General features: G+C 42.0%; 1 protein-coding gene across 2 annotated transcripts in view; it reads right to left on the bottom strand.

Moving 5' to 3' along the window:
* The window catches only part of vars2 (valyl-tRNA synthetase 2, mitochondrial), a 44,520-nt gene that overhangs the window by 12,608 nt on the left and 11,860 nt on the right, over nucleotides 1-20,052 (bottom strand). For both annotated transcript variants that reach the window (XM_070984648.1, XM_070984649.1), the window contains 11 exons: nucleotides 18,288-18,407; nucleotides 16,245-16,353; nucleotides 16,048-16,136; nucleotides 14,570-14,660; nucleotides 14,235-14,362; nucleotides 13,910-14,013; nucleotides 13,301-13,382; nucleotides 13,017-13,093; nucleotides 12,742-12,829; nucleotides 12,396-12,489; nucleotides 178-248 (listed from right to left, as the gene is read on the bottom strand). In XM_070984648.1, the coding sequence (XP_070840749.1) occupies nucleotides 178-248; nucleotides 12,396-12,489; nucleotides 12,742-12,829; nucleotides 13,017-13,093; nucleotides 13,301-13,382; nucleotides 13,910-14,013; nucleotides 14,235-14,362; nucleotides 14,570-14,660; nucleotides 16,048-16,136; nucleotides 16,245-16,353; nucleotides 18,288-18,407 (1,053 nt within the window). The remainder of the gene's footprint in view (nucleotides 1-177; nucleotides 249-12,395; nucleotides 12,490-12,741; nucleotides 12,830-13,016; nucleotides 13,094-13,300; nucleotides 13,383-13,909; nucleotides 14,014-14,234; nucleotides 14,363-14,569; nucleotides 14,661-16,047; nucleotides 16,137-16,244; nucleotides 16,354-18,287; nucleotides 18,408-20,052) is intronic.

Genomic DNA, 20,052 nt, shown 5'->3' on the forward strand with positions numbered 1-20,052 from the left:
ACATTTACAAAAATCAATGAGGGTGATGAGGTAAAACATTAAATATGTCTTTGCAGTTTATATCTTAAAAAAGGATTGACAAATTATCACTTTCTGTTTTATTTATGTTTGACACAGCATCGCAAATTTTTTTGGCTGCTTATTGAGGACTATTTTCTGCAGGAGGAAGGACAGTACCTGCTCCGGCCAGCCAAGCATAGCGAAGGGAAACAGCCCAGAGGAGAACCATGTATCCAGGACATCAGGGTCTGACACAGGAGATATGCAGATGTAGGCCCAAAAAAAAGTGAACATTTACATAAATGCCAGTTTTACCAGATCAACACTACAATGATTAAGTTTCGCCTCAATTGATCCATTGATTCTAAAACTATTTATAACTTACATGATTGATTACAGAAACTGGTATTGATATTTGAGAGTTTAAAAATTCTGATAATAACATATCAGGCAATATTCATTTTTAAGATAAAAACATAAGATAACAAATAATTACTGAAAAGATCCTTTAAATTGAATTTGAATTGAATTTGATTATATTTGGTTATTCTGAAAACAGTTGAAAACCTTTCAGTGTCTCACTGTGGCTACCAATATTATAATAGAAGTAAAGCTGTACACTAAAAAAAGCGTATGCTTAAGGCCTTTACCAGTAGGCAATTTGTTAATTTGTATGACCAGTCTGGTTTGGGAGACCCTTCCCACCACCACAGCTATAGAGAATATTTTGTGTCCACATGCTTAGCTCATCTGTACCTACTGTGAGCCAATTTTCATGAATACTTCATTGTCTCCACAGGATTCAAGTCCAAGCTAATTTCTCACCTTCCTATTTTTTCAAAACAACTGAAGGTCAAGCTGGCCACAAATTCACAAAGCTGGTGATGCTGCTTGTATTCCTTTGTGCGGGGGTATTCAATGAAAAGTCAAGTTCAAGAACATTTCCTCAAGTAAAGGTCTGGAACATCATAATGTCTACCTTGTATTATGATTCAGTGCCATACACAGCCGTGGCCAAAAGTTTTGAGAATGACACAAATATTCATTTTCACAAAGTCTGCTGTCTCAGTTTTTATGATTGCAATTTACATATACCCCAGAATGTTATGGAGAGTGATCAAATGAATTGCAATTGATTGCAATGTCCCTCTTTGCCATGAAAATGAAAATGAACGTAATTCCCCCAAAAATATTTACACTGCATTTCAGCCCTGCTACAAAAGGAACATCTGACATCATGTCAGTGATTCTCTCGTTAACACAGGCGAGCATGTTGATGAGGACACGGCTGGAGATCACTCTGTCATGCTGATTGAGTTAGAATAACAGACTGGAAGCTTTAAAAGGAGGATGGTGCCTGAAATCATTGTTCTTCCTCTGTTAATCATGGTTACCTGCAAGGAAACACGTACAGTCATCACTGCTGTGCACAAAAAGGGCTTCACAGACAAGGACACTGCTGCTGCTGCTAAGACTGTACCTAAATCAACCATTTATCAGATCATCAAGAACTTCAAGGAGAGAGATTCAATTGTTGTGAAGAAGGCTTCAGGGTGCCCAAGAAAGTCCAGCAAGTGCCAGGACTGTCTCCTAAAGTTAATTCAGCTGTGGGATCGAGGCACCACCAGTGCAGAGCTTGCTCAGGAATGGCAGCAGGCAGGTGTGAGTGCATCTGCACGCACAGTGAGGTGACGACTTTTGGAGGATGGCCTGGTGTCAAGAAGGGCAGCAAAGAAGCCACTTCTCTCCAGGAAAAACATCAGGGACAGACTGATATTCTGCAAAAGGTACAGAGACTGGACTGCTGAGGACTGGGGTAAAGTCATTTTCTCTGATGAATCCCCTTTCCAATTATTTGGGGCATCCGGAAATAGGCTCGCCTGGAAAAGAAAAGGTGAGCGCTACCACCAGTCCTGTGTCATGCCAACAGTAAAGCATCCTGAGACCATTCATGTGTGGGGTTGCTTCTCACCCAAGGGAGTGGGCTCACTCACAATTTTGCCCTAGAACACAGCCATGATTGACATGATTGCCATGATTTGAGATTGACAGGCGAATCAGAGTAGCGGCTACAGTAATGCGGTCGCTGTACCAGTCTGTCATGGTGAAGAATGTTCCTACCCTCACCTATGGTCATATACTTTGGGTCATGACCGAAAGAACAAAGTCCTGGATACAAGCGGCTGAAATGAGTTTCCTCCACAGGGTGGCAGGGCGCTCCCTTAGAGATAGGGTGAGGAGCTCTGTCACCCAGGAGGAGCTCAGAGTAGAGTCGCTGCTCCTCCACATCGAGAGAAGTCAGCTGACATGGCTCGGGCATCTCTATCGGATGTCCCCTGGACGCCTCCCTAGGGAGGTGTTCCAGGCATGTTCCACTGGGAGGAGGCCCCGAGGAAGACCCAGGACACACTGGAGTGATCATGTCGCTCAGCTGGCCTGGGAATGCCTCAGGATCCTCTGGGAAGAGCTAGAGGAAGTGTCCGGGGAGTGGGAAGTTTGGGCATCCCTGCACAGACTGCTCCCCCTGCGACCCGGCCCCGGATGAAGCGGCAGAAAATGGATGGATGGATGGAACACAGCCATGAATAAAGAATGGTACCAAAACATCCTCCGAAAGCAACTCCTGTCAACCATTCAAGAACAGTTCGGGGATGAACAATGCCTTTTCCAACATGATGGAGCACCTTGACATGAGGCAAAAGTGATAACTAAGTGGGTCGGGGAATGAAACATCAAAATTTTGGGTCCATGGCCAGGAAACTGCCCAGACCTTAATCCCATTGAGAGCTTGTGGTCAAACCTCAAGTTGCAGGTGGCCAAACAAAAAGCCACAAATTTTGACAAACTCCATGCATTGATTATGCAAGAATGGGCTGGCATCAGTCCAGATGTGGACCTGAAATTAACTGACAGCATGCCAGGGCGAATTGCAGAGTTCTTGAAAAAGAAGGATCGACACTGAAAAAATTGACTCTTTGCATAAACTTAATGTAATTGTCAATAAAAGCCTTTGACACTTGTGAAATGCTTGTAATTATACTTCAGTATACCATAGTAACATCTGACAAAAAGATCTAAAAACACTGAAGCAGCAAACTTTGTGAAAACCAATACTTTTGTCATTCTCAAAACTTTTGGCAACAGCTGTAAATTGTTTCCTTTTCTGTGCCCTTAGTTTGGATTTGACTCAGTATAGTTGCTCAAAAGATGCTCATTGCTTTGTCTCATACTGGCACTTCACATTGCTGCTTTTAATAATCGCCATAGTCTGGGAACATACGTAAGAGACATACAGGTTTTAAACTTATCATGGGAAGAGACACTGACTATATTATCTGTCCAGAATTGACCAGAGCGTTTGCTGCAGCTGTTTAGTTTCCCCAGACGCAAATTCAAAAAATGCACTGCAGGAACTGTATTAGTTGTCACCAGTTAAATGACAAAACAACAAGGTGGTGTTTTTATTGTAGCTGGCAATTTAAAACTGTTTTGCCAAAATTCCATCAGCACATCCACACCACCGCCAGGGGAGACAATGCCATGTTTACAAGAACATTCCTGGCAGCTTCAAAGCCATCCCCATCCCCTCTTTGGACAATCATACCACATTCCATACTCCAACTCATTAAAAGGGTCAAACCATCAGAAAAACAGAGTGTGAACAGATGCAGTTCCATAGGACTTTTCTGTTGAGAGCACAGACTGGAATATCTTCAGATATTCTGCCACCCAAACTACATCAGTCTTGAGGAATACACATCAACAGTGACATCATACATTAGTAAATGTGTTGCTGGTCGTTTATAATAAAAACAAAAAAACATTCCTCAACCAGAAAGCCAGGGAGAAGAGCTGAGGGCTATATCCAGAGCCAAAAAAGTGCCCTCTGGTCAGATGACAAGGAAGCACACTGCACCTTCAGAGCAAGACTGAAAGCTGGCATCAAGAAGGTAAAGCAGAGACATCAGCAGAGAGAGACCTCAACACCATGGACTGCCATGGACATCACGCATCTCCACCCTGCTAGAGACAAGCTGTATTGCTTAAGAAACTTAAGAAGGCTCAATTTCTGTGCCAAGGTCTTAACTTTTTCCAGAAGAGCAAAACAAAGCATCCTGATTGGAAACGTTACAAACTTAATTGGAGTGTGCACAGCCCAGGACAGGAGGACTTTGCAGTGGGTGATACTGGTGAGGTAAAGTGCCTGCGCAGAACCTGAAAAAGACAATACTGACCCCAGCCACAGCCTGTTGCCATTTGGCATGTGATACAGAAGCAAGTCATCCTCTACACCCCACCAGAAATAAATGACATGGAACTTTACAATGACATTGTATATACTGTACATACTTTATGGGTGTATACGTATGCAGGTGTGACGGAGCGGCTCCGTCACTAACGTTGGGCAGCGCACTCACACACATACGCACGCACATACGCACGCACATACGCACGCACATAGGCACGCAAACCGTCTTTTCAATAAGTAATTAAAAATATCCCATAGCCATTTCCCTTTTCTCCTCCGTTTCTGTAGCACGGCCAAGGGTGCACACTTGGTAGTTCTACCTCTGTTCATACATATATTTCCACATGTATTCATACCACCATTTTATCACCTACTATGTGGAGGTGTGCTGCATGTCCATCCTGCTCTCTCCCGCTGTCGTAGTTTGGTTGGCCAAACAGGGGCCTAACTGATTGCTAAATTAAATAGTCTGTCCTCGCGCGTTTTTATGATCATGTGACCTACGTTATTATTTGTTTTTGTTTGTAAAGTTAATTTTGTGATGAATAACTAAGGATGGTTAAAGGGGAACATTTGTGAAAATAAATACTATTTTTGCTCTATTTATAGTGGAAGTTGGGAGACTATATATATGGATAGGGTTAAGGAAAATGCTGAATATGTTTTTTTTATGTGTATACCGATCCTAGTGGGAGGGGCAACTGGTTTAAAAGGAGGCTGCTCGGCCCTGGATGGAGAGTCTTGGCTTGGTTACAGAGGAGGTAACATTGCTTGATCTCCAGACTGTGTGAGTTGTTTCTTTGGAGGAAAAAATACTATTGTGAGTTATTGAAGGACTCTTTTTTTTTTTTTAGAATATTATTTGAACTCTGTTCTATTTTCTTTTTGTCTGTATTTCACTTTTTGTAAATATGTTTGCACCTTGGGAGGCCGGCAAATAAATAACACCAACAGTATATTTTTGACTACACCTGTGTTTTAAAGGAGAACCCTGTGACATATGGTGTCAGGAGTGGGATGGCTAGTCGAAAGAAGATAGGCTGCCCTCCAACGAGGCGCACAGGACTGCGTTCCCAGCGGCATAGACAGCAAGAGGAAATCGCGACCACCAGTGCAGACCTTGCTTGGGACACAGTACCTTCATCATCATCGTCATCAGAGGAATATGAGCAGGAGGACAGGCCTGGAGTGGCTACAGCCCCAGCATTGACAGGTGGGTCTGGAGGAGAGCTACTGACATTGATGAGAGACTTTTTGGCAGGACAGCAAAGGAGGGAGGAGGGCCTGTTAGCAGAGCTTCAAGGTTTGAGGGCCTCTCTTCCACGAACTGACCAGCTGCCCCAGCCACATCAAAGTAGGGTCCGAGCGCCACCTGCGCCACCTGCTGCAAACATCCCAGTTGCTGCTGCAACCCCAAGCACTGTGACGGCAAGTAGCCCCCAACTTGACCTGCCAACACCAGCACCTCGGCGTGTGCGACAGGAAACACCATCAGAGGCACACTCGATCCAGATTCCAGATGCTAGCGGCAGGTCTGAGCAGTCAAGGCCAGAGTGGAGGCCCTATGCTGAGCCAAAAATTCCACAGTATCAGGTGGGGGAGGACATTGAGAATTATCTGTTACGTTTTGAGCGCATTGCTAAAACATGGAGGTGGCCAGAGATTGAATGGGCATGTTGACTCATTCCACTGCTGTCTGGGAAGGCATTGGAGGCCTACACCGCAATGGACGAGGAGAGAGCTCACAGCTATCCAGACCTGAAGGAAGCCCTACTAGCCAAGTTCGACATCTCTTCCGAGACATATCGGCAGCAGTTCCGATCCATCACTGTACCACCAGCCGAGAGCCCCATAGAGACCTACCACCGCCTTATCGGCGTTGGATCCGGCCAGAGCAGCACACCAAAGAGGAGGTTGGGGAGGTTATCATTCTGGAACAGCTACTTCGAGTACTTCTCATGGAAGCGAGGACCTGGGTGAAAGAGCACAAGCCAACAGACGGACTCGGGGCCGCCAAGCTTGCTGTACAGTATCTCAACGCTCGCAAAGGAGGACCAGCGATGCGTTCCAACAGTGCAGCAAACCGACCAGGACTTCAGCCTCCCCAGCCCAGACCAGCAAGGAGAGACAATAACCAGGAGCTTCCAGGTACCTCCAGCACTGCCCCAAACCAACGAGCATCTGGTAAGGACTTTGTTTGTTATTATTGCCAGCAGCCAGGCAACAAAGCTTCTGTGTGTCCCATACGCAAAGCTAAGGTCACAGGTGCTTGCTATGCACCCCGGCCTGAGGTGGGCCCTACTGGTGATAGAGACATACGCGTTCAGCACTATAAACTGGTGACCATCAACGGCCAGCAGGTTACCGCTCTGTTGGACACAGGGAGTTTCATGTCTCTAGTCAAGCAAAGCCTGGTGCCAGTAGGCAGTGTGGACTATAGCAGGCATGCAGACATTTTGTGTGTTCATGGGGATAATCATCCCTACCCCAAAGCTGACTTAACTGTTACGATTGATGAGCAGCCGTACCTGTTGACTGTTGGGGTGGTAGAGAACTTACCTGTAGATGCCATTTTGGGCTGGGACTTGTCTGTACTCATGGACTTGCTGTAGGAAAATAAACTGCCTGAGGGAAGCGACTCTGGGGAAGATGGGGAAGTGAATGTTTCTTGTCCTGTGATTACACGAGCCCAGGCGCAAGGCGGTGTCCAACCACTCCCAGACCTTGACAGTAGTCTGTGTGAGGGTGGCACAAAAGGGCCAAGAAAATCCCGACGCCAACGTCGCTTTGAGAAGCAGCTAAGGCTAACAGAACCTGAGAGTGTGTTGTCCAGTAAAATGTGGGAAGTGCCTGAGAATATTTCTGTGCTACAGAGGGGAGATGAAACATTGAAACCTTTGTTTGTTTGCTAAGGTGGTAGAGGAGAGAGAGGGGAATTGTGTAGGAAAAGAAAGATTTATTGTCGATAGAGATGTGCTGTATGCAGTTGATGACAACCACAGACGCCTGGTAATCCCTGCAAACTGTAGAACACTCATCATGCACCTAGCACACACACTCCCCTGGGCCGGACACCTTGGCCGTCACAAAACCTATCTGCGCATCAGTTCACATTTTTATTGGCCCTCTATGTACACAGACATCCAGAAATATTGCACCACATGTCCCACGTGTCAGAAAACATGCACTGCCCGCAGGTCTGACCGAGCATTTTTGCAGCCGCTCCCGGTCAACTCCACTCCATTTCGCAGGATTGCCATGGACATTGTGGGCCCACTGGTGAAAAGCAGTGGTGGCCACCAGTATATCCTGGTTGTGTGTGACTATGCCACCCGTTTCCCAGAGGCTTTTCCCCTGCACACTGTCACTGCACCCACAGTTCTACGTGTTTTGGTGCAACTGTTTTCCAGAGTGGGGATACCTGACGAAATCCTGACGGACCAGGGGACCAACTTCATGTCAAGGTTGATGCAGCTCTTCCACAAACAACTGGGCATCTCAGCAATCAAGACCACGCCATACCACCCGCAGACTGATGGCCTTGTGGAGAGGTTCAACCAGACGCTGAAGAAGATGCTGCAGAAGTTTGTGGATGACACTGGCAAGGACTGGGATCGCTGGTTGCCGTTCCTGCTCTTTGCCTACCGAGAAGTCCCCCAGGACTCGACAGGTTTCTGCCCCCTTCGAGCTGCTGTATGGCTGGGATGTACAGGGTCCACTGGATCTGCTCCGAAAGGGCTGGGAAGCTCCTTCTACCACTCCAAGCGATAGGGGGGTGGTGTAATTTGTGCTTGAAATGAGGGATCGGCTGCAAAAATACAGAGAGGAGGCAGAGGTCAACCTGCGTGAGGCCCAGAAAAGCCAGAAGACCTGGTATGACCAGCAGGCTCGGCACAGAGAGTTCCAGCCTGGCCAGAAGGTTCTGCTACTTCTCCCTTCCTCGAACAGCAAGCTTCTAGCAAAGTGGCAAGGACCGTACATCATAATCCGCAAGATAGGTCCCGTCACCTATGAGGTCCATCACCCAGAGAAGAAAAAAACAAAACAAACTTACCATGTGAACCTCCTGAAAGGGTGGAAAGACAGGTCGACCCAGGGTCTAGGACAAGCACTGCTGGTGAGGGAGGTAGACGGGGAAGAGGAAGGGGAGATGGGACCAGAAATCATAAAAAGGCCTGCTACTCCTGTACTTGCACATCTTGCACCAGAGCAAGCTGCCCAGCTCCTCCAGGTTTTCCAGGAGGCTTCCGCCCTCTTTGCAGTGAGCCCAGGGAAAACCACCCTTGTTGAGCACGTCATCCGTTTAAAGGATGGCCGACCCATCCGCCAGCGTCCCTATCGCGTCCCACAACAGCTGGTGGAAAAGCTACAGCAGGAAATGGAGGAGATGCTAAAACTTGGAGTGATTGAGCCATCCACCTCGGAGTGGTGCAGTCCAGTGGTCATTGTCTTCAAGAAGGATGGCTCTCTCCGAATCTGCATTGATTTCAGGAAACTCAACTCCATTTCTGAGTTTGACGCCTACCCCATGCCAAGGATTGATGACCTGCTGGAGAAGATTGGAGCTGCCCGATTCATCACCACCCTTGACCTGTGTAAGGGATACTGGCAGGTACCACTGGAGGAGTCAAGCCGTCCATACACGGCATTCCGAACACCAGCTGGTCTTTTCCAGTTTATGGTGATGCCGTTTGGACTACATGGAGCACCCGCCACTTTCCAGAGACTGATGGACAGAGTCCTCCAGGGGTGTGGCCACTGCAGCTCGGCTTACCTCGATGATGTGGTGATCTTCAGCAACACCTGGGAGGAGCATGTCCAACACCTCTCGCTGATCCTGGGAAGGATTCAGAAGGCGGGGCTGACACTCAACCCTGCCAAGTGTGAGTGGGCACGGCAGGAAGTACGGTACCTGGGTTACCAACTGGGGTGAGGAGAGGTGTGTCCACAAGTGGATAAGGTTGAAGCTATCCAAAACTGCCCTCGACCTTGCACCAAAAAGGAGGTGCGGTCCTTCCTGGGACTGGCTGGTTGGTATAGACAGTTCGTGCCTCAGTTTGCTACCATAGCAAATTTCCATTTCCCTTTTCTCCTCCGTTTCTGTAGCACGGCCAAGGGTGCACACTTGGTAGTTCTACCTCTGTTCATACATATATTTCCACATGTATTCATACCACCATTTTATCACCTACCATGTGGAGGTGTGCTGCGTGTCCATCCTGCTCTCTCCCGCTGTCGTAGTTTGGTTGGCCAAACAGGGGCCTAACTGATTGCTACATTAAATAGTCTGTCCTCGCGCATTTTTATGATCATGTGACCTACGTTATTATTTGTTTTTGTTTGTAAAATTAATTGTGATGAATAACTAAGGATGGTTAAAGGGGAAAACTTGTGAAAATAAATACTATTTTTGCTCTATTTATAGTGGAAGTTGGGAGACTATATATATGGATAGGGTTAAGGAAAATGCTGAATATGTTTTTTTTATGTGTATACCGATCCTAGTGGGAGGGGCAACTGGTTTAAAAGGAGGCTGCTCGGCCCTGGATGGAGAGTCTTGGCTTGGTTACAGAGGAGGCAACATTGCTTGATCTCCAGACTGTGTGAGTTGTTTCTTTGGAGGAAAAAATACTATTGTGAGTTATTGAAGGACTCTTTTTTTTTTTTTTTAGAATATTATTTGAACTTTGTTCTATTTTCTTTTTGTCTGTATTTCACTTTTTGTAAATATGTTTGCACCTTGGGAGGCCGGCAAATAAATAACACCAACAGTACATTTTTGACTACGCCTGTGTTTTAAATGTATGTGTGTATGTGTTTTTAATGTTAATATGTACAGCGGATAAAATAAGTATTGAATGCGTCAACATTTTTGTCAGTAAAGATATTTCTAAAGGGGCTATTGAAATGAATTTTTCACCACGTCAAGAACAACCCAAGTAATCCACAAATACAAAGAAATCTAAACAACTAAGTCCATAAATTGAGTTATGTGAAATAAAGTGGAATAACACAGGCAAAAAGTATTGATCGCATAAAGAAGAGGAGATGCAAAAACGCATGGAAAGCCAAGAAACCAGCTGAAATCTATCAGTATTTAGTATTTAGAGTGCAATCCTGCCCCCTATCAGTGCAAATTAATATCAGCTGGTTTAGTGCTCATTGATGGCCTATAAAAAGCTTTCTCATTACCAAGATGTCACAAAAGAAACATCTCATGATGGGTAAAAGCAAAGAGCTCTGACAATACCTTTGCAACGTCATTGTTGCGTTGTTGTTGTTGAGTTGAGAAGAATGGGCCCAAAATCACACATGAGCAATGCATGCAACTAGTTTCTTCACATAGGAGGCGTCTTGAAGCTGTCATTACCAACAAAGGCCTTTCTACCAAGTATTAAATTCTTTTCAGTTTGCGTGTTCAATACTTTTTGCCTGTGTCATTCCACTTTATTTGACATAACTTAAATTATGGACGGATTTGTTTTGATTTCTTTGTATTTGTGGATTACTTAGGTTGTTAATGACATCTGGTGAAAAATTCATTTCAATAGCCCCATTAGAAATATGTTTACTGACAAAAATGTTGACGAGCTTATTTTCCCCGCTGTATATAAGTAACTGTATATGTTGTTTTATTTTAGTCTCTTCTAATTAAAATATTTCTATGTTTCTATTTCTATGTTCTTTGTGTATATATAGTGTGAAGCAGCTACAACTTAGATTTCACTGTGCAACCCTGGGTGGTAAAATGACAAATAAATGAACCCTGAACCTTTAATCCATTTAATCAAAATAATTTCCCATGAAAATGAAATATTATATAAAAGCAAGAATTCGTCAAATCTGTCAAAGTGAGCTATTATGAAACTGAACATAGTGAAATTGACCATGATAAAGGTCATATATATTTCATTTTTGTTAGATAGTGAAGAGGACTTGTCAATGATGCTTTTATTTTAATTTTGCCAGTAATTTATTATGCATTTTCAAACACGACTTTGAAAATTTGATGGTATGTGTGATTCAAATTTTGTCATATATATAGCGTGAAGCAGCTACAACTTAGATTTCACTGTGCAACCCTGGGTGGTAAAATGACAAATAAATGAACCCTGAACCTTTAATCCATTTAATCAAAATAATTTCCCATGAAAATGAAACATTATATAAAAGCAAGAATTCGTCAAATCTGTCAAAGTGAGCTATTATGAAACTGAACATAGTGAAAATGACCATGATAAAGGCCATATATATTTCATTTTTGTTAGATAGTGAAGAGGACTTGTCAATGATGCTTTTATTTTAATTTTGCCAGTAATTTATTATGCATTTTCAAACACGACTTTGAAAATTTGATGGTAAATGTGTGATTCAAATTTTGTCATATATATAGCGTGAAGCAGCTAGAACTTAGATTTCACTGTGCAACCCTGGGTGGTAAAATGACAAATAAATGAACCCTGAACCTTTAATCCATTTAATCAAAATAATTTCCCATGAAAATGAAACATTATATAAAAGCAAGAATTCGTCAAATCTGTCAAAGTGAGCTATTATGAAACTGAACATAGTGAAAATGACCATGATAAAGGCCATATATATTTCATTTTTGTTAGATAGTGAAGAGGACTTGTCAATGATGCTTTTATTTTAATTTTGCCAGTAATTTATTATGCATTTTCAAACACGACTATGAAAATTTGATGGTAAATGTGTGATTCAAATTTTGTCATACATCACACTTACATACCATTAAATGATAAATTAAATTTCAATTTGAATAAATGATTTCATCTTATTACTGACAGCCGCAGACTCCCACAACTCTCTGTGCTCTCTGGTAAACTATGAGATAGTAACACTGTTTCTAAATTACCTAAAACATTTATGTGGTAACACATTTTTGTTGCTTATTGGAGGATATATACTTATATATCCGTGTTAAGCTAATATGGCCAATAAAATCAGCTATTCAGCCTCAGGTGGAGGTAATCATGGCATGTGTTAGCATCTATAAAAAAAAAAACCCATTGGTGGTCAATGGATAAATTAGCTTTTCCCTTTGTGAATGTGATGGTTAATGTAGAGTAAGTTTTTCATCATCTGATACAGCAGTGAGTGAAGGGGTAAGATGGAGGTAAGTCACCCTGGGTCAAAATGATGGCTTCCGGCTTCACTCCATACTTGACTGCAGCTCTCTGCCGAGCTTCGTCCTCACTCCGTCCCCAGACCCATTGCTCCTACCGCAACAAACACAGACACAGACTGAAACTTGCACAAGTCTGAGAAAGACTGACATTGGTGTACAATGTGGGGAGTACATCAGCTAGTTAACCCATTAAGCCAACCACTCTATGTCTATACCTGTTTTCTTCTATTCAGGGCTACATTTAATGAAAGGGCCAGAACAACCCAACAAACAAGTAGAACAAATGAACTTAACCTTCAACTGAAGTACTATTGTAAGACATACACATATCCACAGACCAAACCTCTTGTTTGTCAGTAGAATTAGGAAGCTCGACTTGGTAAGCAGGGACCTGATGACCCCACCAAAGCTGCCTGGAAATGCACCAATCACTGTGAAGCAAACAGAAGTACATTGTTGAAAATCTCTACTTTGAAACAAGAGTTCATTCATCATGAGAGTTGTGTCATTTCAAGTACATGTCACACCCGTAACAACAATACACACCACCATTGTTCCCCCTCAAACCACTGTTCAAATACATTCATTTTCTCCAGGTCAAAGTTCAGGACAGTCTACCTGATGTTGGACAACCAGTTCTTCCATGTCTTGGTGTAGAACTGAGGGATGATTTTAAGCTGTCCACCCTCTACAGCCTGACACAGAATGAAAGAATGACATTTTATAAATGTTTTCAAAGAGTTCAAGAATGAGATGAGATTATTTCACTCCACTATTCTTCACTCTGTTTACATAATGGGGCCTGACATGGTTATCTGAAAACATGCAATGCAACTTCAAACCTTCAATACATGAAGGTTGACTTGAATATCTAAATCTCACACCAGCCCATAACAGCCTACCTGTATAGCCCTTTTAGCCATTCCATCACAGCGGACGAACCACTGCTTCTTTAAAAGAGGTTCAATGATATCTCCTGAGCGACTGAAGACATAGAGAAGAGATAAATGAAGACAAGAAGAGATAAATCACAACATATGAATGATATCACATCACAGCACAGCCTCTACTGTCTTGAGTCAGCAAGATGAAACAAAGCAAGAAGAAGTTAATCGGGACACTGCCGGCCATAGGGCTGCATGTTTGTGACCTATACACACAAGTTTTGTATACAAAGCCACATTCAAGCCAGTTTAGTGTGGTAAATGAACTAAGCAGACAGACAGTTGTGGGTCTTAACTGTCTGCTTAATTAAAAAAGGTGTTTCCCCTGATTAGCTGTTTTTTGTGGGTAACCTAAAACCACAAATGACCACAAAAACTGGCTGTTCAGGTTCAGGCTGCATGAAAATGTGCTCCATGTGAAACTCCATTGGAACAGCTGTGGAGCACTGTGCCGAGCAAAGTTGTTGGTTCCTTTTAAAAACAAATTCATTTGTATTTTGTGAGTGTGTGTGTGTGTGTGTGTGTGTGTGTGTGTGTGTGTGTGTGTGTGTGTGTGTGTTCCTCTACCTGCAGATGGGTAAAGTCATTGTGTGATTCTTCTTTCCTCTGAATAGCTTCCTCTCAACTAGGGCATCCACAATGAGCTGTCTGGCATCAAAACGCTTCACTCCCTTCAAAGAGACAAAGTGACACAAAATGTAACAGGTGGGATGATAGTTTTAAACATCAAACTTGCTTTTTCTATCAGTGACCACAGTTCCAACAATATTATGCAATGCCTATTATTTTGTTTATTGCAACATGAGGCAGCTGACACGTCATGATGAATCATATCTTTTCAACATTTCATATGGTAATAGGTTTACAGATAATGACAGAGGTGTTCCTGCACCTTCAGCCACTGGCCACAGAGGTGCGTCATGGTCCCATCTCCTCCAATCACAGTGAGGCGTGGCAGTGAGTGTCTCTGTGACAGCAAGAAGTCTGTGTGGTCATGAGCAGGAGTCACCTTCACTGCACCTGCAAAACGCAAATACAGGTAACTGATCAACACAAGCAGCTCAGACATTATGAGAGTAGCTATATTCACTCAGCATGTCCAGCATGGGGTAAACAAAATAACATTTTCTCAAAAAAAAACAAAAAAAACACAAGCTGTGATGCCTTTGGTATTCATGTTTTTATGAAACTGTCAGAGAGGGGTTCAGGCAGTTGTGTTGCTGTCACCTGTTCCTAGCTCCATGTCCACTGTTGAATCAGTGATGATGGGCAGGAGTCTGTCAGTGAAGGGGTGTCTGCACTGCTTTGCATGAACAGCCTGGAAGAAGGTAAACAAAGTGAAAAAGATATTAGCACAGCTAACTCAACAAATGTCACATATATTCAGTTATCATTTGTGTCTACTATGCATATCTGGTCTGCTTTTGCATGGCATGTTACAGGGTTGGGCCTGATTTATGGTAAAATTGGATTTACATGATATTTACATAAATTTGTCAGGTGTTTAATGTACAGGACTAGCCAAAAAGAAGACATTCCTCTGTCTTAATACATTTTCCAGAAAATGTATGTTGTCACCATGCATAAATATTTACTTCAATACTCTACTTAAATACAATTCTGAAGGTCTTGTACTTAACAAAAGTATTTCCATTCTGTGACACGTTTTACTTTTACTCCACTGCAATTAAAAAGGAAATATTGTCTTTTTACCCCACTACATGTATTCAACAGCTGTAGTAGCTGATTGCTTTTCTAGTCAAGATTTGAACTGAAGAAACCCATGATGAGTTCTTCATTGAAAATGGTTAAACTAGAGGTTCCCGACATTGTTGGCTTGTGACACAAGACTGTGTATGTATTACCATACTGGTGTGATAGTGTTTGCAGTGTTTGCAAGTATATATGTACAGTACCGTGAACAAGTATTTGCTACATTTCTGATTTCTTCTGGTTTTGCATATTTGTCACACGTAATTGTTTCAGATCTTCAAACACAATTGAATACAAGACAAAGACAACCTAAGAAAACACAAAATACAGGTTTTAAATCACCATTTCCTTTGTTGCATTTCTATCCATTTGGAGATAATGGCTGTCATTGTGGTTTGCTGGAGTCCCAGGCCTGAGAAACAACTTTGGAACCTTCTCCAGACTGACTTTTTTTTTCTTCTGTCTTTATATTCTGGACCCTTTAGCCAACTTGACATTGTTGGAAAGGTTCCGTTTAAGTGATGGAGTACCTTTTAACAGTATTGCATACAGTCTGTACTATAGACCCAAATGAGGCAAATGAATCAAATCAAAGTCATTCAGAGCACACATCTTCGCTGGTATTTTAGCCACAGTTTCACTTGTGTACTGAGAATGTTGAATTGTGATTGTGGTTTTAATTCAGGTCAGTCATGACTGACCAAAAGTTGTTCTGGAGAAATGACTTTTTGGGGAATAAACTTGAAGCTTAATTCTGCTTCATTACATTTACTACAATTACTTCAGCATGTTAGTAAATACAGATTGGTCCGTTTGGTCTGAAAAAGCCTAATCTGTAAAGAAAAACAGAAAATATATTTTGCTATACTTCAGTGAAGTTCACTCGTATAAGTTCCTGATTTATCAGTGTTCAAATTCCTTAACAAAATGTACATGTCTAGATTCTGTCATATTCAAAGACTGCCTCATTCTTATTAAGAAAAACTTCTAGCCTGATATCGAGGATCGTCAGGGTGAACAGCTATAGCCACATCTCCCAGCATAGTCTCAGGACGGGTGGTGGACACTGCCACCTCGCCATCTAAAAGGAAAAAGGACAAGGGAAAAGGGAATGTCATAATATAGCATTCTAACAGAAAAAGCCCAAGCACGACATGTATCATATTTTAAGACAGTGACAAATACTCACCGTGGCCTTCTATAGGGTACGCAAAGGTAAGCATTGTCCCAAACTCCACTTTGTTTTCATAACCAGGAACAGACAGCATAGTCTGTCCAGACAGCTCCTTTGAGTCAACCTGGCAGCAAATCCACAACTTTAAAGCTGATATACATATATGATTCTCTTCAAGTCTACATTTTTGTCAATACAGCAAAGAAATACAGAACAAAATGAATGATGATGATGATGAAATACAATAGGTGGACAAAATAAAAGGAATGCTGAAGGCTGTGTCAATACTAGACAGTCAGCCTCAACCTGTTGTTTGTGAAAACACTCATGTTTAAAAAGACATCACTCTCTGTAGCAGTGAAAACAGACCACATTTACTAGTTGGCAAGACACATTATGGGTTGAAGATTTCTTGTGATTTTCTCCAAACATAAAACCTCAGATTGAAGCAAAAGGTAGAAAGACATCCATGGGAAAGGGTTGTCCTTTCAAAAGGACATCACTTAAGCATGAAAGCTGACTTTTGATCTTGGTAACTGCAGTCTGACAAAAAGAAAAGAAAAGGTAACACTTTACTTGAAGGTACCGTCATAAGAGTGACATGACATTGTCATAAGAGTGACATGACACAGTCATAAACATGTTTCACATTATGTCAATGTCATTAAACGTTTATGACTGTTGTCATTAAGTGTCATTCGATTTGGTAATGACAAGTTGACATTATTTTGGTTGTCTTCATTATGACAACTTGACATTAATCAAGGTGACATAACCAAAATTTGTCTTTGTCATGACAACTTGACATTAAATTTGTTTGCGATGTCATTATTATGACAACGTGACATTATTCAAAGTGACATTACCAAAGAATCATACCAAAGAATCTTGACTCAATGTCCACTTACTAGCTTTTTCTAGCGATTTCAACCTCATCCCTGTTCGGTCTCTCTCAGTGGTTGGAGTTTGCTCAGTTGTGCACAGGAAACAAACTCCCCACCATAAACAGCCCCTTATAATAACATGTCAGAGTTTCATTCTTACTAAAGTAAAAGAGATATCTCCTTGACAACTGAGAGAATAAATTCCATCTGCTGAGGAAGACTGTGAGGTGCAGTTGAAAGCTGCAGGAGAAACTAATAACTAGGCCTTCAATCATCATTCAGTAATAAGGTCTTGTAGTTTTTATTCAATGATGTTATACACTACCAACTGTATAACAAGTTGCTTACTCACAAGTCAACTTCAAAATACAGTTTTATCAAACTAGGTTGATTATGTATTCTGCTGGATTCACCATGGTTGTGGTATCGGTGGATGTCAGTTTTGCAGGAAATTCTCAAATGGGATTTACAAAAGCCACAAGGAAGATTGTAGCTGGAAAAGAACAAAAATTGATCAATTATTAATTCAATTTTATTTGTATAGCGCCAAATCACAACAGAAGTTGTCTCAGGACACTTTCCATATAGAGCTGGTACAGACCAAGCTCTTTTTTATTATTTTATTATTTTTTATTAATGAACACAATATCCAATTACTGTGATGCAAAGAACAGTACACAAATATTGTGGTTAGTGTTCATCAAACTTAAAGAACTTGAACTTGACCATCAATGTTTCACTAGTAAATCAGGTGCAGAATACACAGAGAATGCAGCTGCAAACTTTCTTTGTAAATCTAGCTTTTATGTTTAAAAATATTTGTTTTTATGTTCTCTTTAAAATGTAGTTGATATAGATTCATTTGTAGAGATTTGTTATTGAGAGTAAAATCATTTTCTGTCTCTGAAAATCAAAAAGGAAAAAAAGAGAAATTTCTAATAAGTTGGCTATTAATCAAATATGCAACTCATTTTCAAAGTATGACAGTAAGTCCTGATCATTGCCTACAAAGATGAGCAAACAGTAGCTTTAGGCTATTGAGCAAGAGGGAGCCACTGCTGGAGCCCATGCACAATGAAGAGCCTTACTTATTTTAAAATCTTACATTCTCTATATAGTCTATGATTTTGTCCACCTGTTGTATTTACTGTATGTCCATGTAACGCTATTTCACCTCTATGTCAGAGATGGCAGATTCCAGAGCACAACTCCAGTGGACCAAACCCTCTGAGCGATAAATCAGACCAGAGTCACACAGCCTGACAAAGGCCTCAGTCACAGCCCTACTGAAAACCTGAAATAAGAAAAAAAGAAGAAACAAAAAACTCAAACAGTATAAACACTTCCAGTTAAAGTCAATGCTATACTTCAATATAATGAAGCATTAGAACAAAGCTTACATTAAATGTGCATTCTGACTTCTAGGGGTAACTTATTTCAATACTGACTTTATAAAGAGGCGTGTCTCTGCTTGACTGTGCATTGTCTGCTGTGTTGGTTAACAAAAAATTTAGTTTTATTGTGTGCTGTTAATCTGATTGTAGGCAGCCCTGCTTGAGCTTTTTCTGTTTGACTGAATTTTAACTGTTAGTTTTCTATGACTTTTGTGGCCTCTGTCTTGTTCTATGGTGTAGTCTGCTGGGGGAGCAGCATCACAACAGCTGACAGGAAGAGGCTGGACAAACTCATCAGGAAGGCCAGCTCTGTCCTGGGATGCCCTCTGCCCTCCAACGATGTCGGACTCCGTAGTTTTCTCTGGACCCCTGCCAAATCTGACCAGTGATGATATGTTTAGCCGCATGTCATCGTTCAATCGCTGGCTGTCGAGGTGGTGTCCAGCAAACGGTGTGGGCTTCATTGATAATTGGCAGACTTTCTGGGGAAGACCTGGTCTGATTAGGAGAGACGGCATCCATCCCACTTTGGAGGGAGCAGCTCTCATCTCTAGAAATCTGACCGATTTTATTTATGAACCTAACCCCTGACAACTCAGAGTTGAGACCAGGAGGCAGAGCTGCAGTCCTACACGCTTCTCTGCGCCTCCATTAGAGCAGTTACCCACCCAACACTCCATAGAGACTGTGTCTGCCCCCCGACCACGTAAACTAAGTAAACCAAAAGTACAGAGAAGAGGAGTTAAACATAAGGATCTAATTAAAATTAGAACAACCTCTGCAATAGTACAACAAGATAGGAGAATTAAATGTGGACTCCTTAACATCAGATCTCTGTCCTCTAAAGCTGTTCTAGTAAATGAGTTAATATCAGACCATAATGCTGATTTATTTTGTCTGACTGAAACCTGGCTGTGTCCTGAAGAGTATGTGAGCCTAAATGAAGCTACTCCTCCGAGCCATATTAATACTCACATTCCTCGAGGCAGCGGCAGAGGAGGTGGAGTTGCAGCCATTTTTGACTCAAGCCTTTTGATCAACCCTAAACCTAAACTCGACTATAACTCATTTGAAAGCCTTGTTCTCACTCTTTCTCATGAGAAATGGAAAACAGTGCAGCCACTTTTATTTGTTGTAGTATACCGCTCTCCTGGTCCTTACTCCGAATTTATAGCTGAGTTCTCGGAGTTTCTATCAAGTTTAGTTCTTGAAGCAGATAAAGTAATTATTGTAGGTGACTTTAATGTACATGTCGACGTTGATAATGACAGCCTTAGCACTGCGTTTATCTCAGTATTAGACTCAGTTGGCTTCCGCCAGAATGTACATGAACCGACTCACTGTTTTAACCACACCCTCGACCTTGTTCTGACATATGGCATTGAAATCGAAGACTTAATAGTCTCCTCACAGAATCCTCTTTTATCAGACCATCATTTAATAACTTTCGAATTCATATTACCAGACTACCAGCCAGTAGGCAAAAATTCTTATACCAGACTCCTGTCTGATAGTGCTGTAGTTAAATTTAAGGATATGATCCCA

The sequence above is a fragment of the Chaetodon trifascialis genome, chromosome 17 (assembly GCF_039877785.1).
Source record: "Chaetodon trifascialis isolate fChaTrf1 chromosome 17, fChaTrf1.hap1, whole genome shotgun sequence".
In the NCBI taxonomy this organism is placed as follows: Eukaryota; Metazoa; Chordata; class Actinopteri; order Chaetodontiformes; family Chaetodontidae; genus Chaetodon; species Chaetodon trifascialis.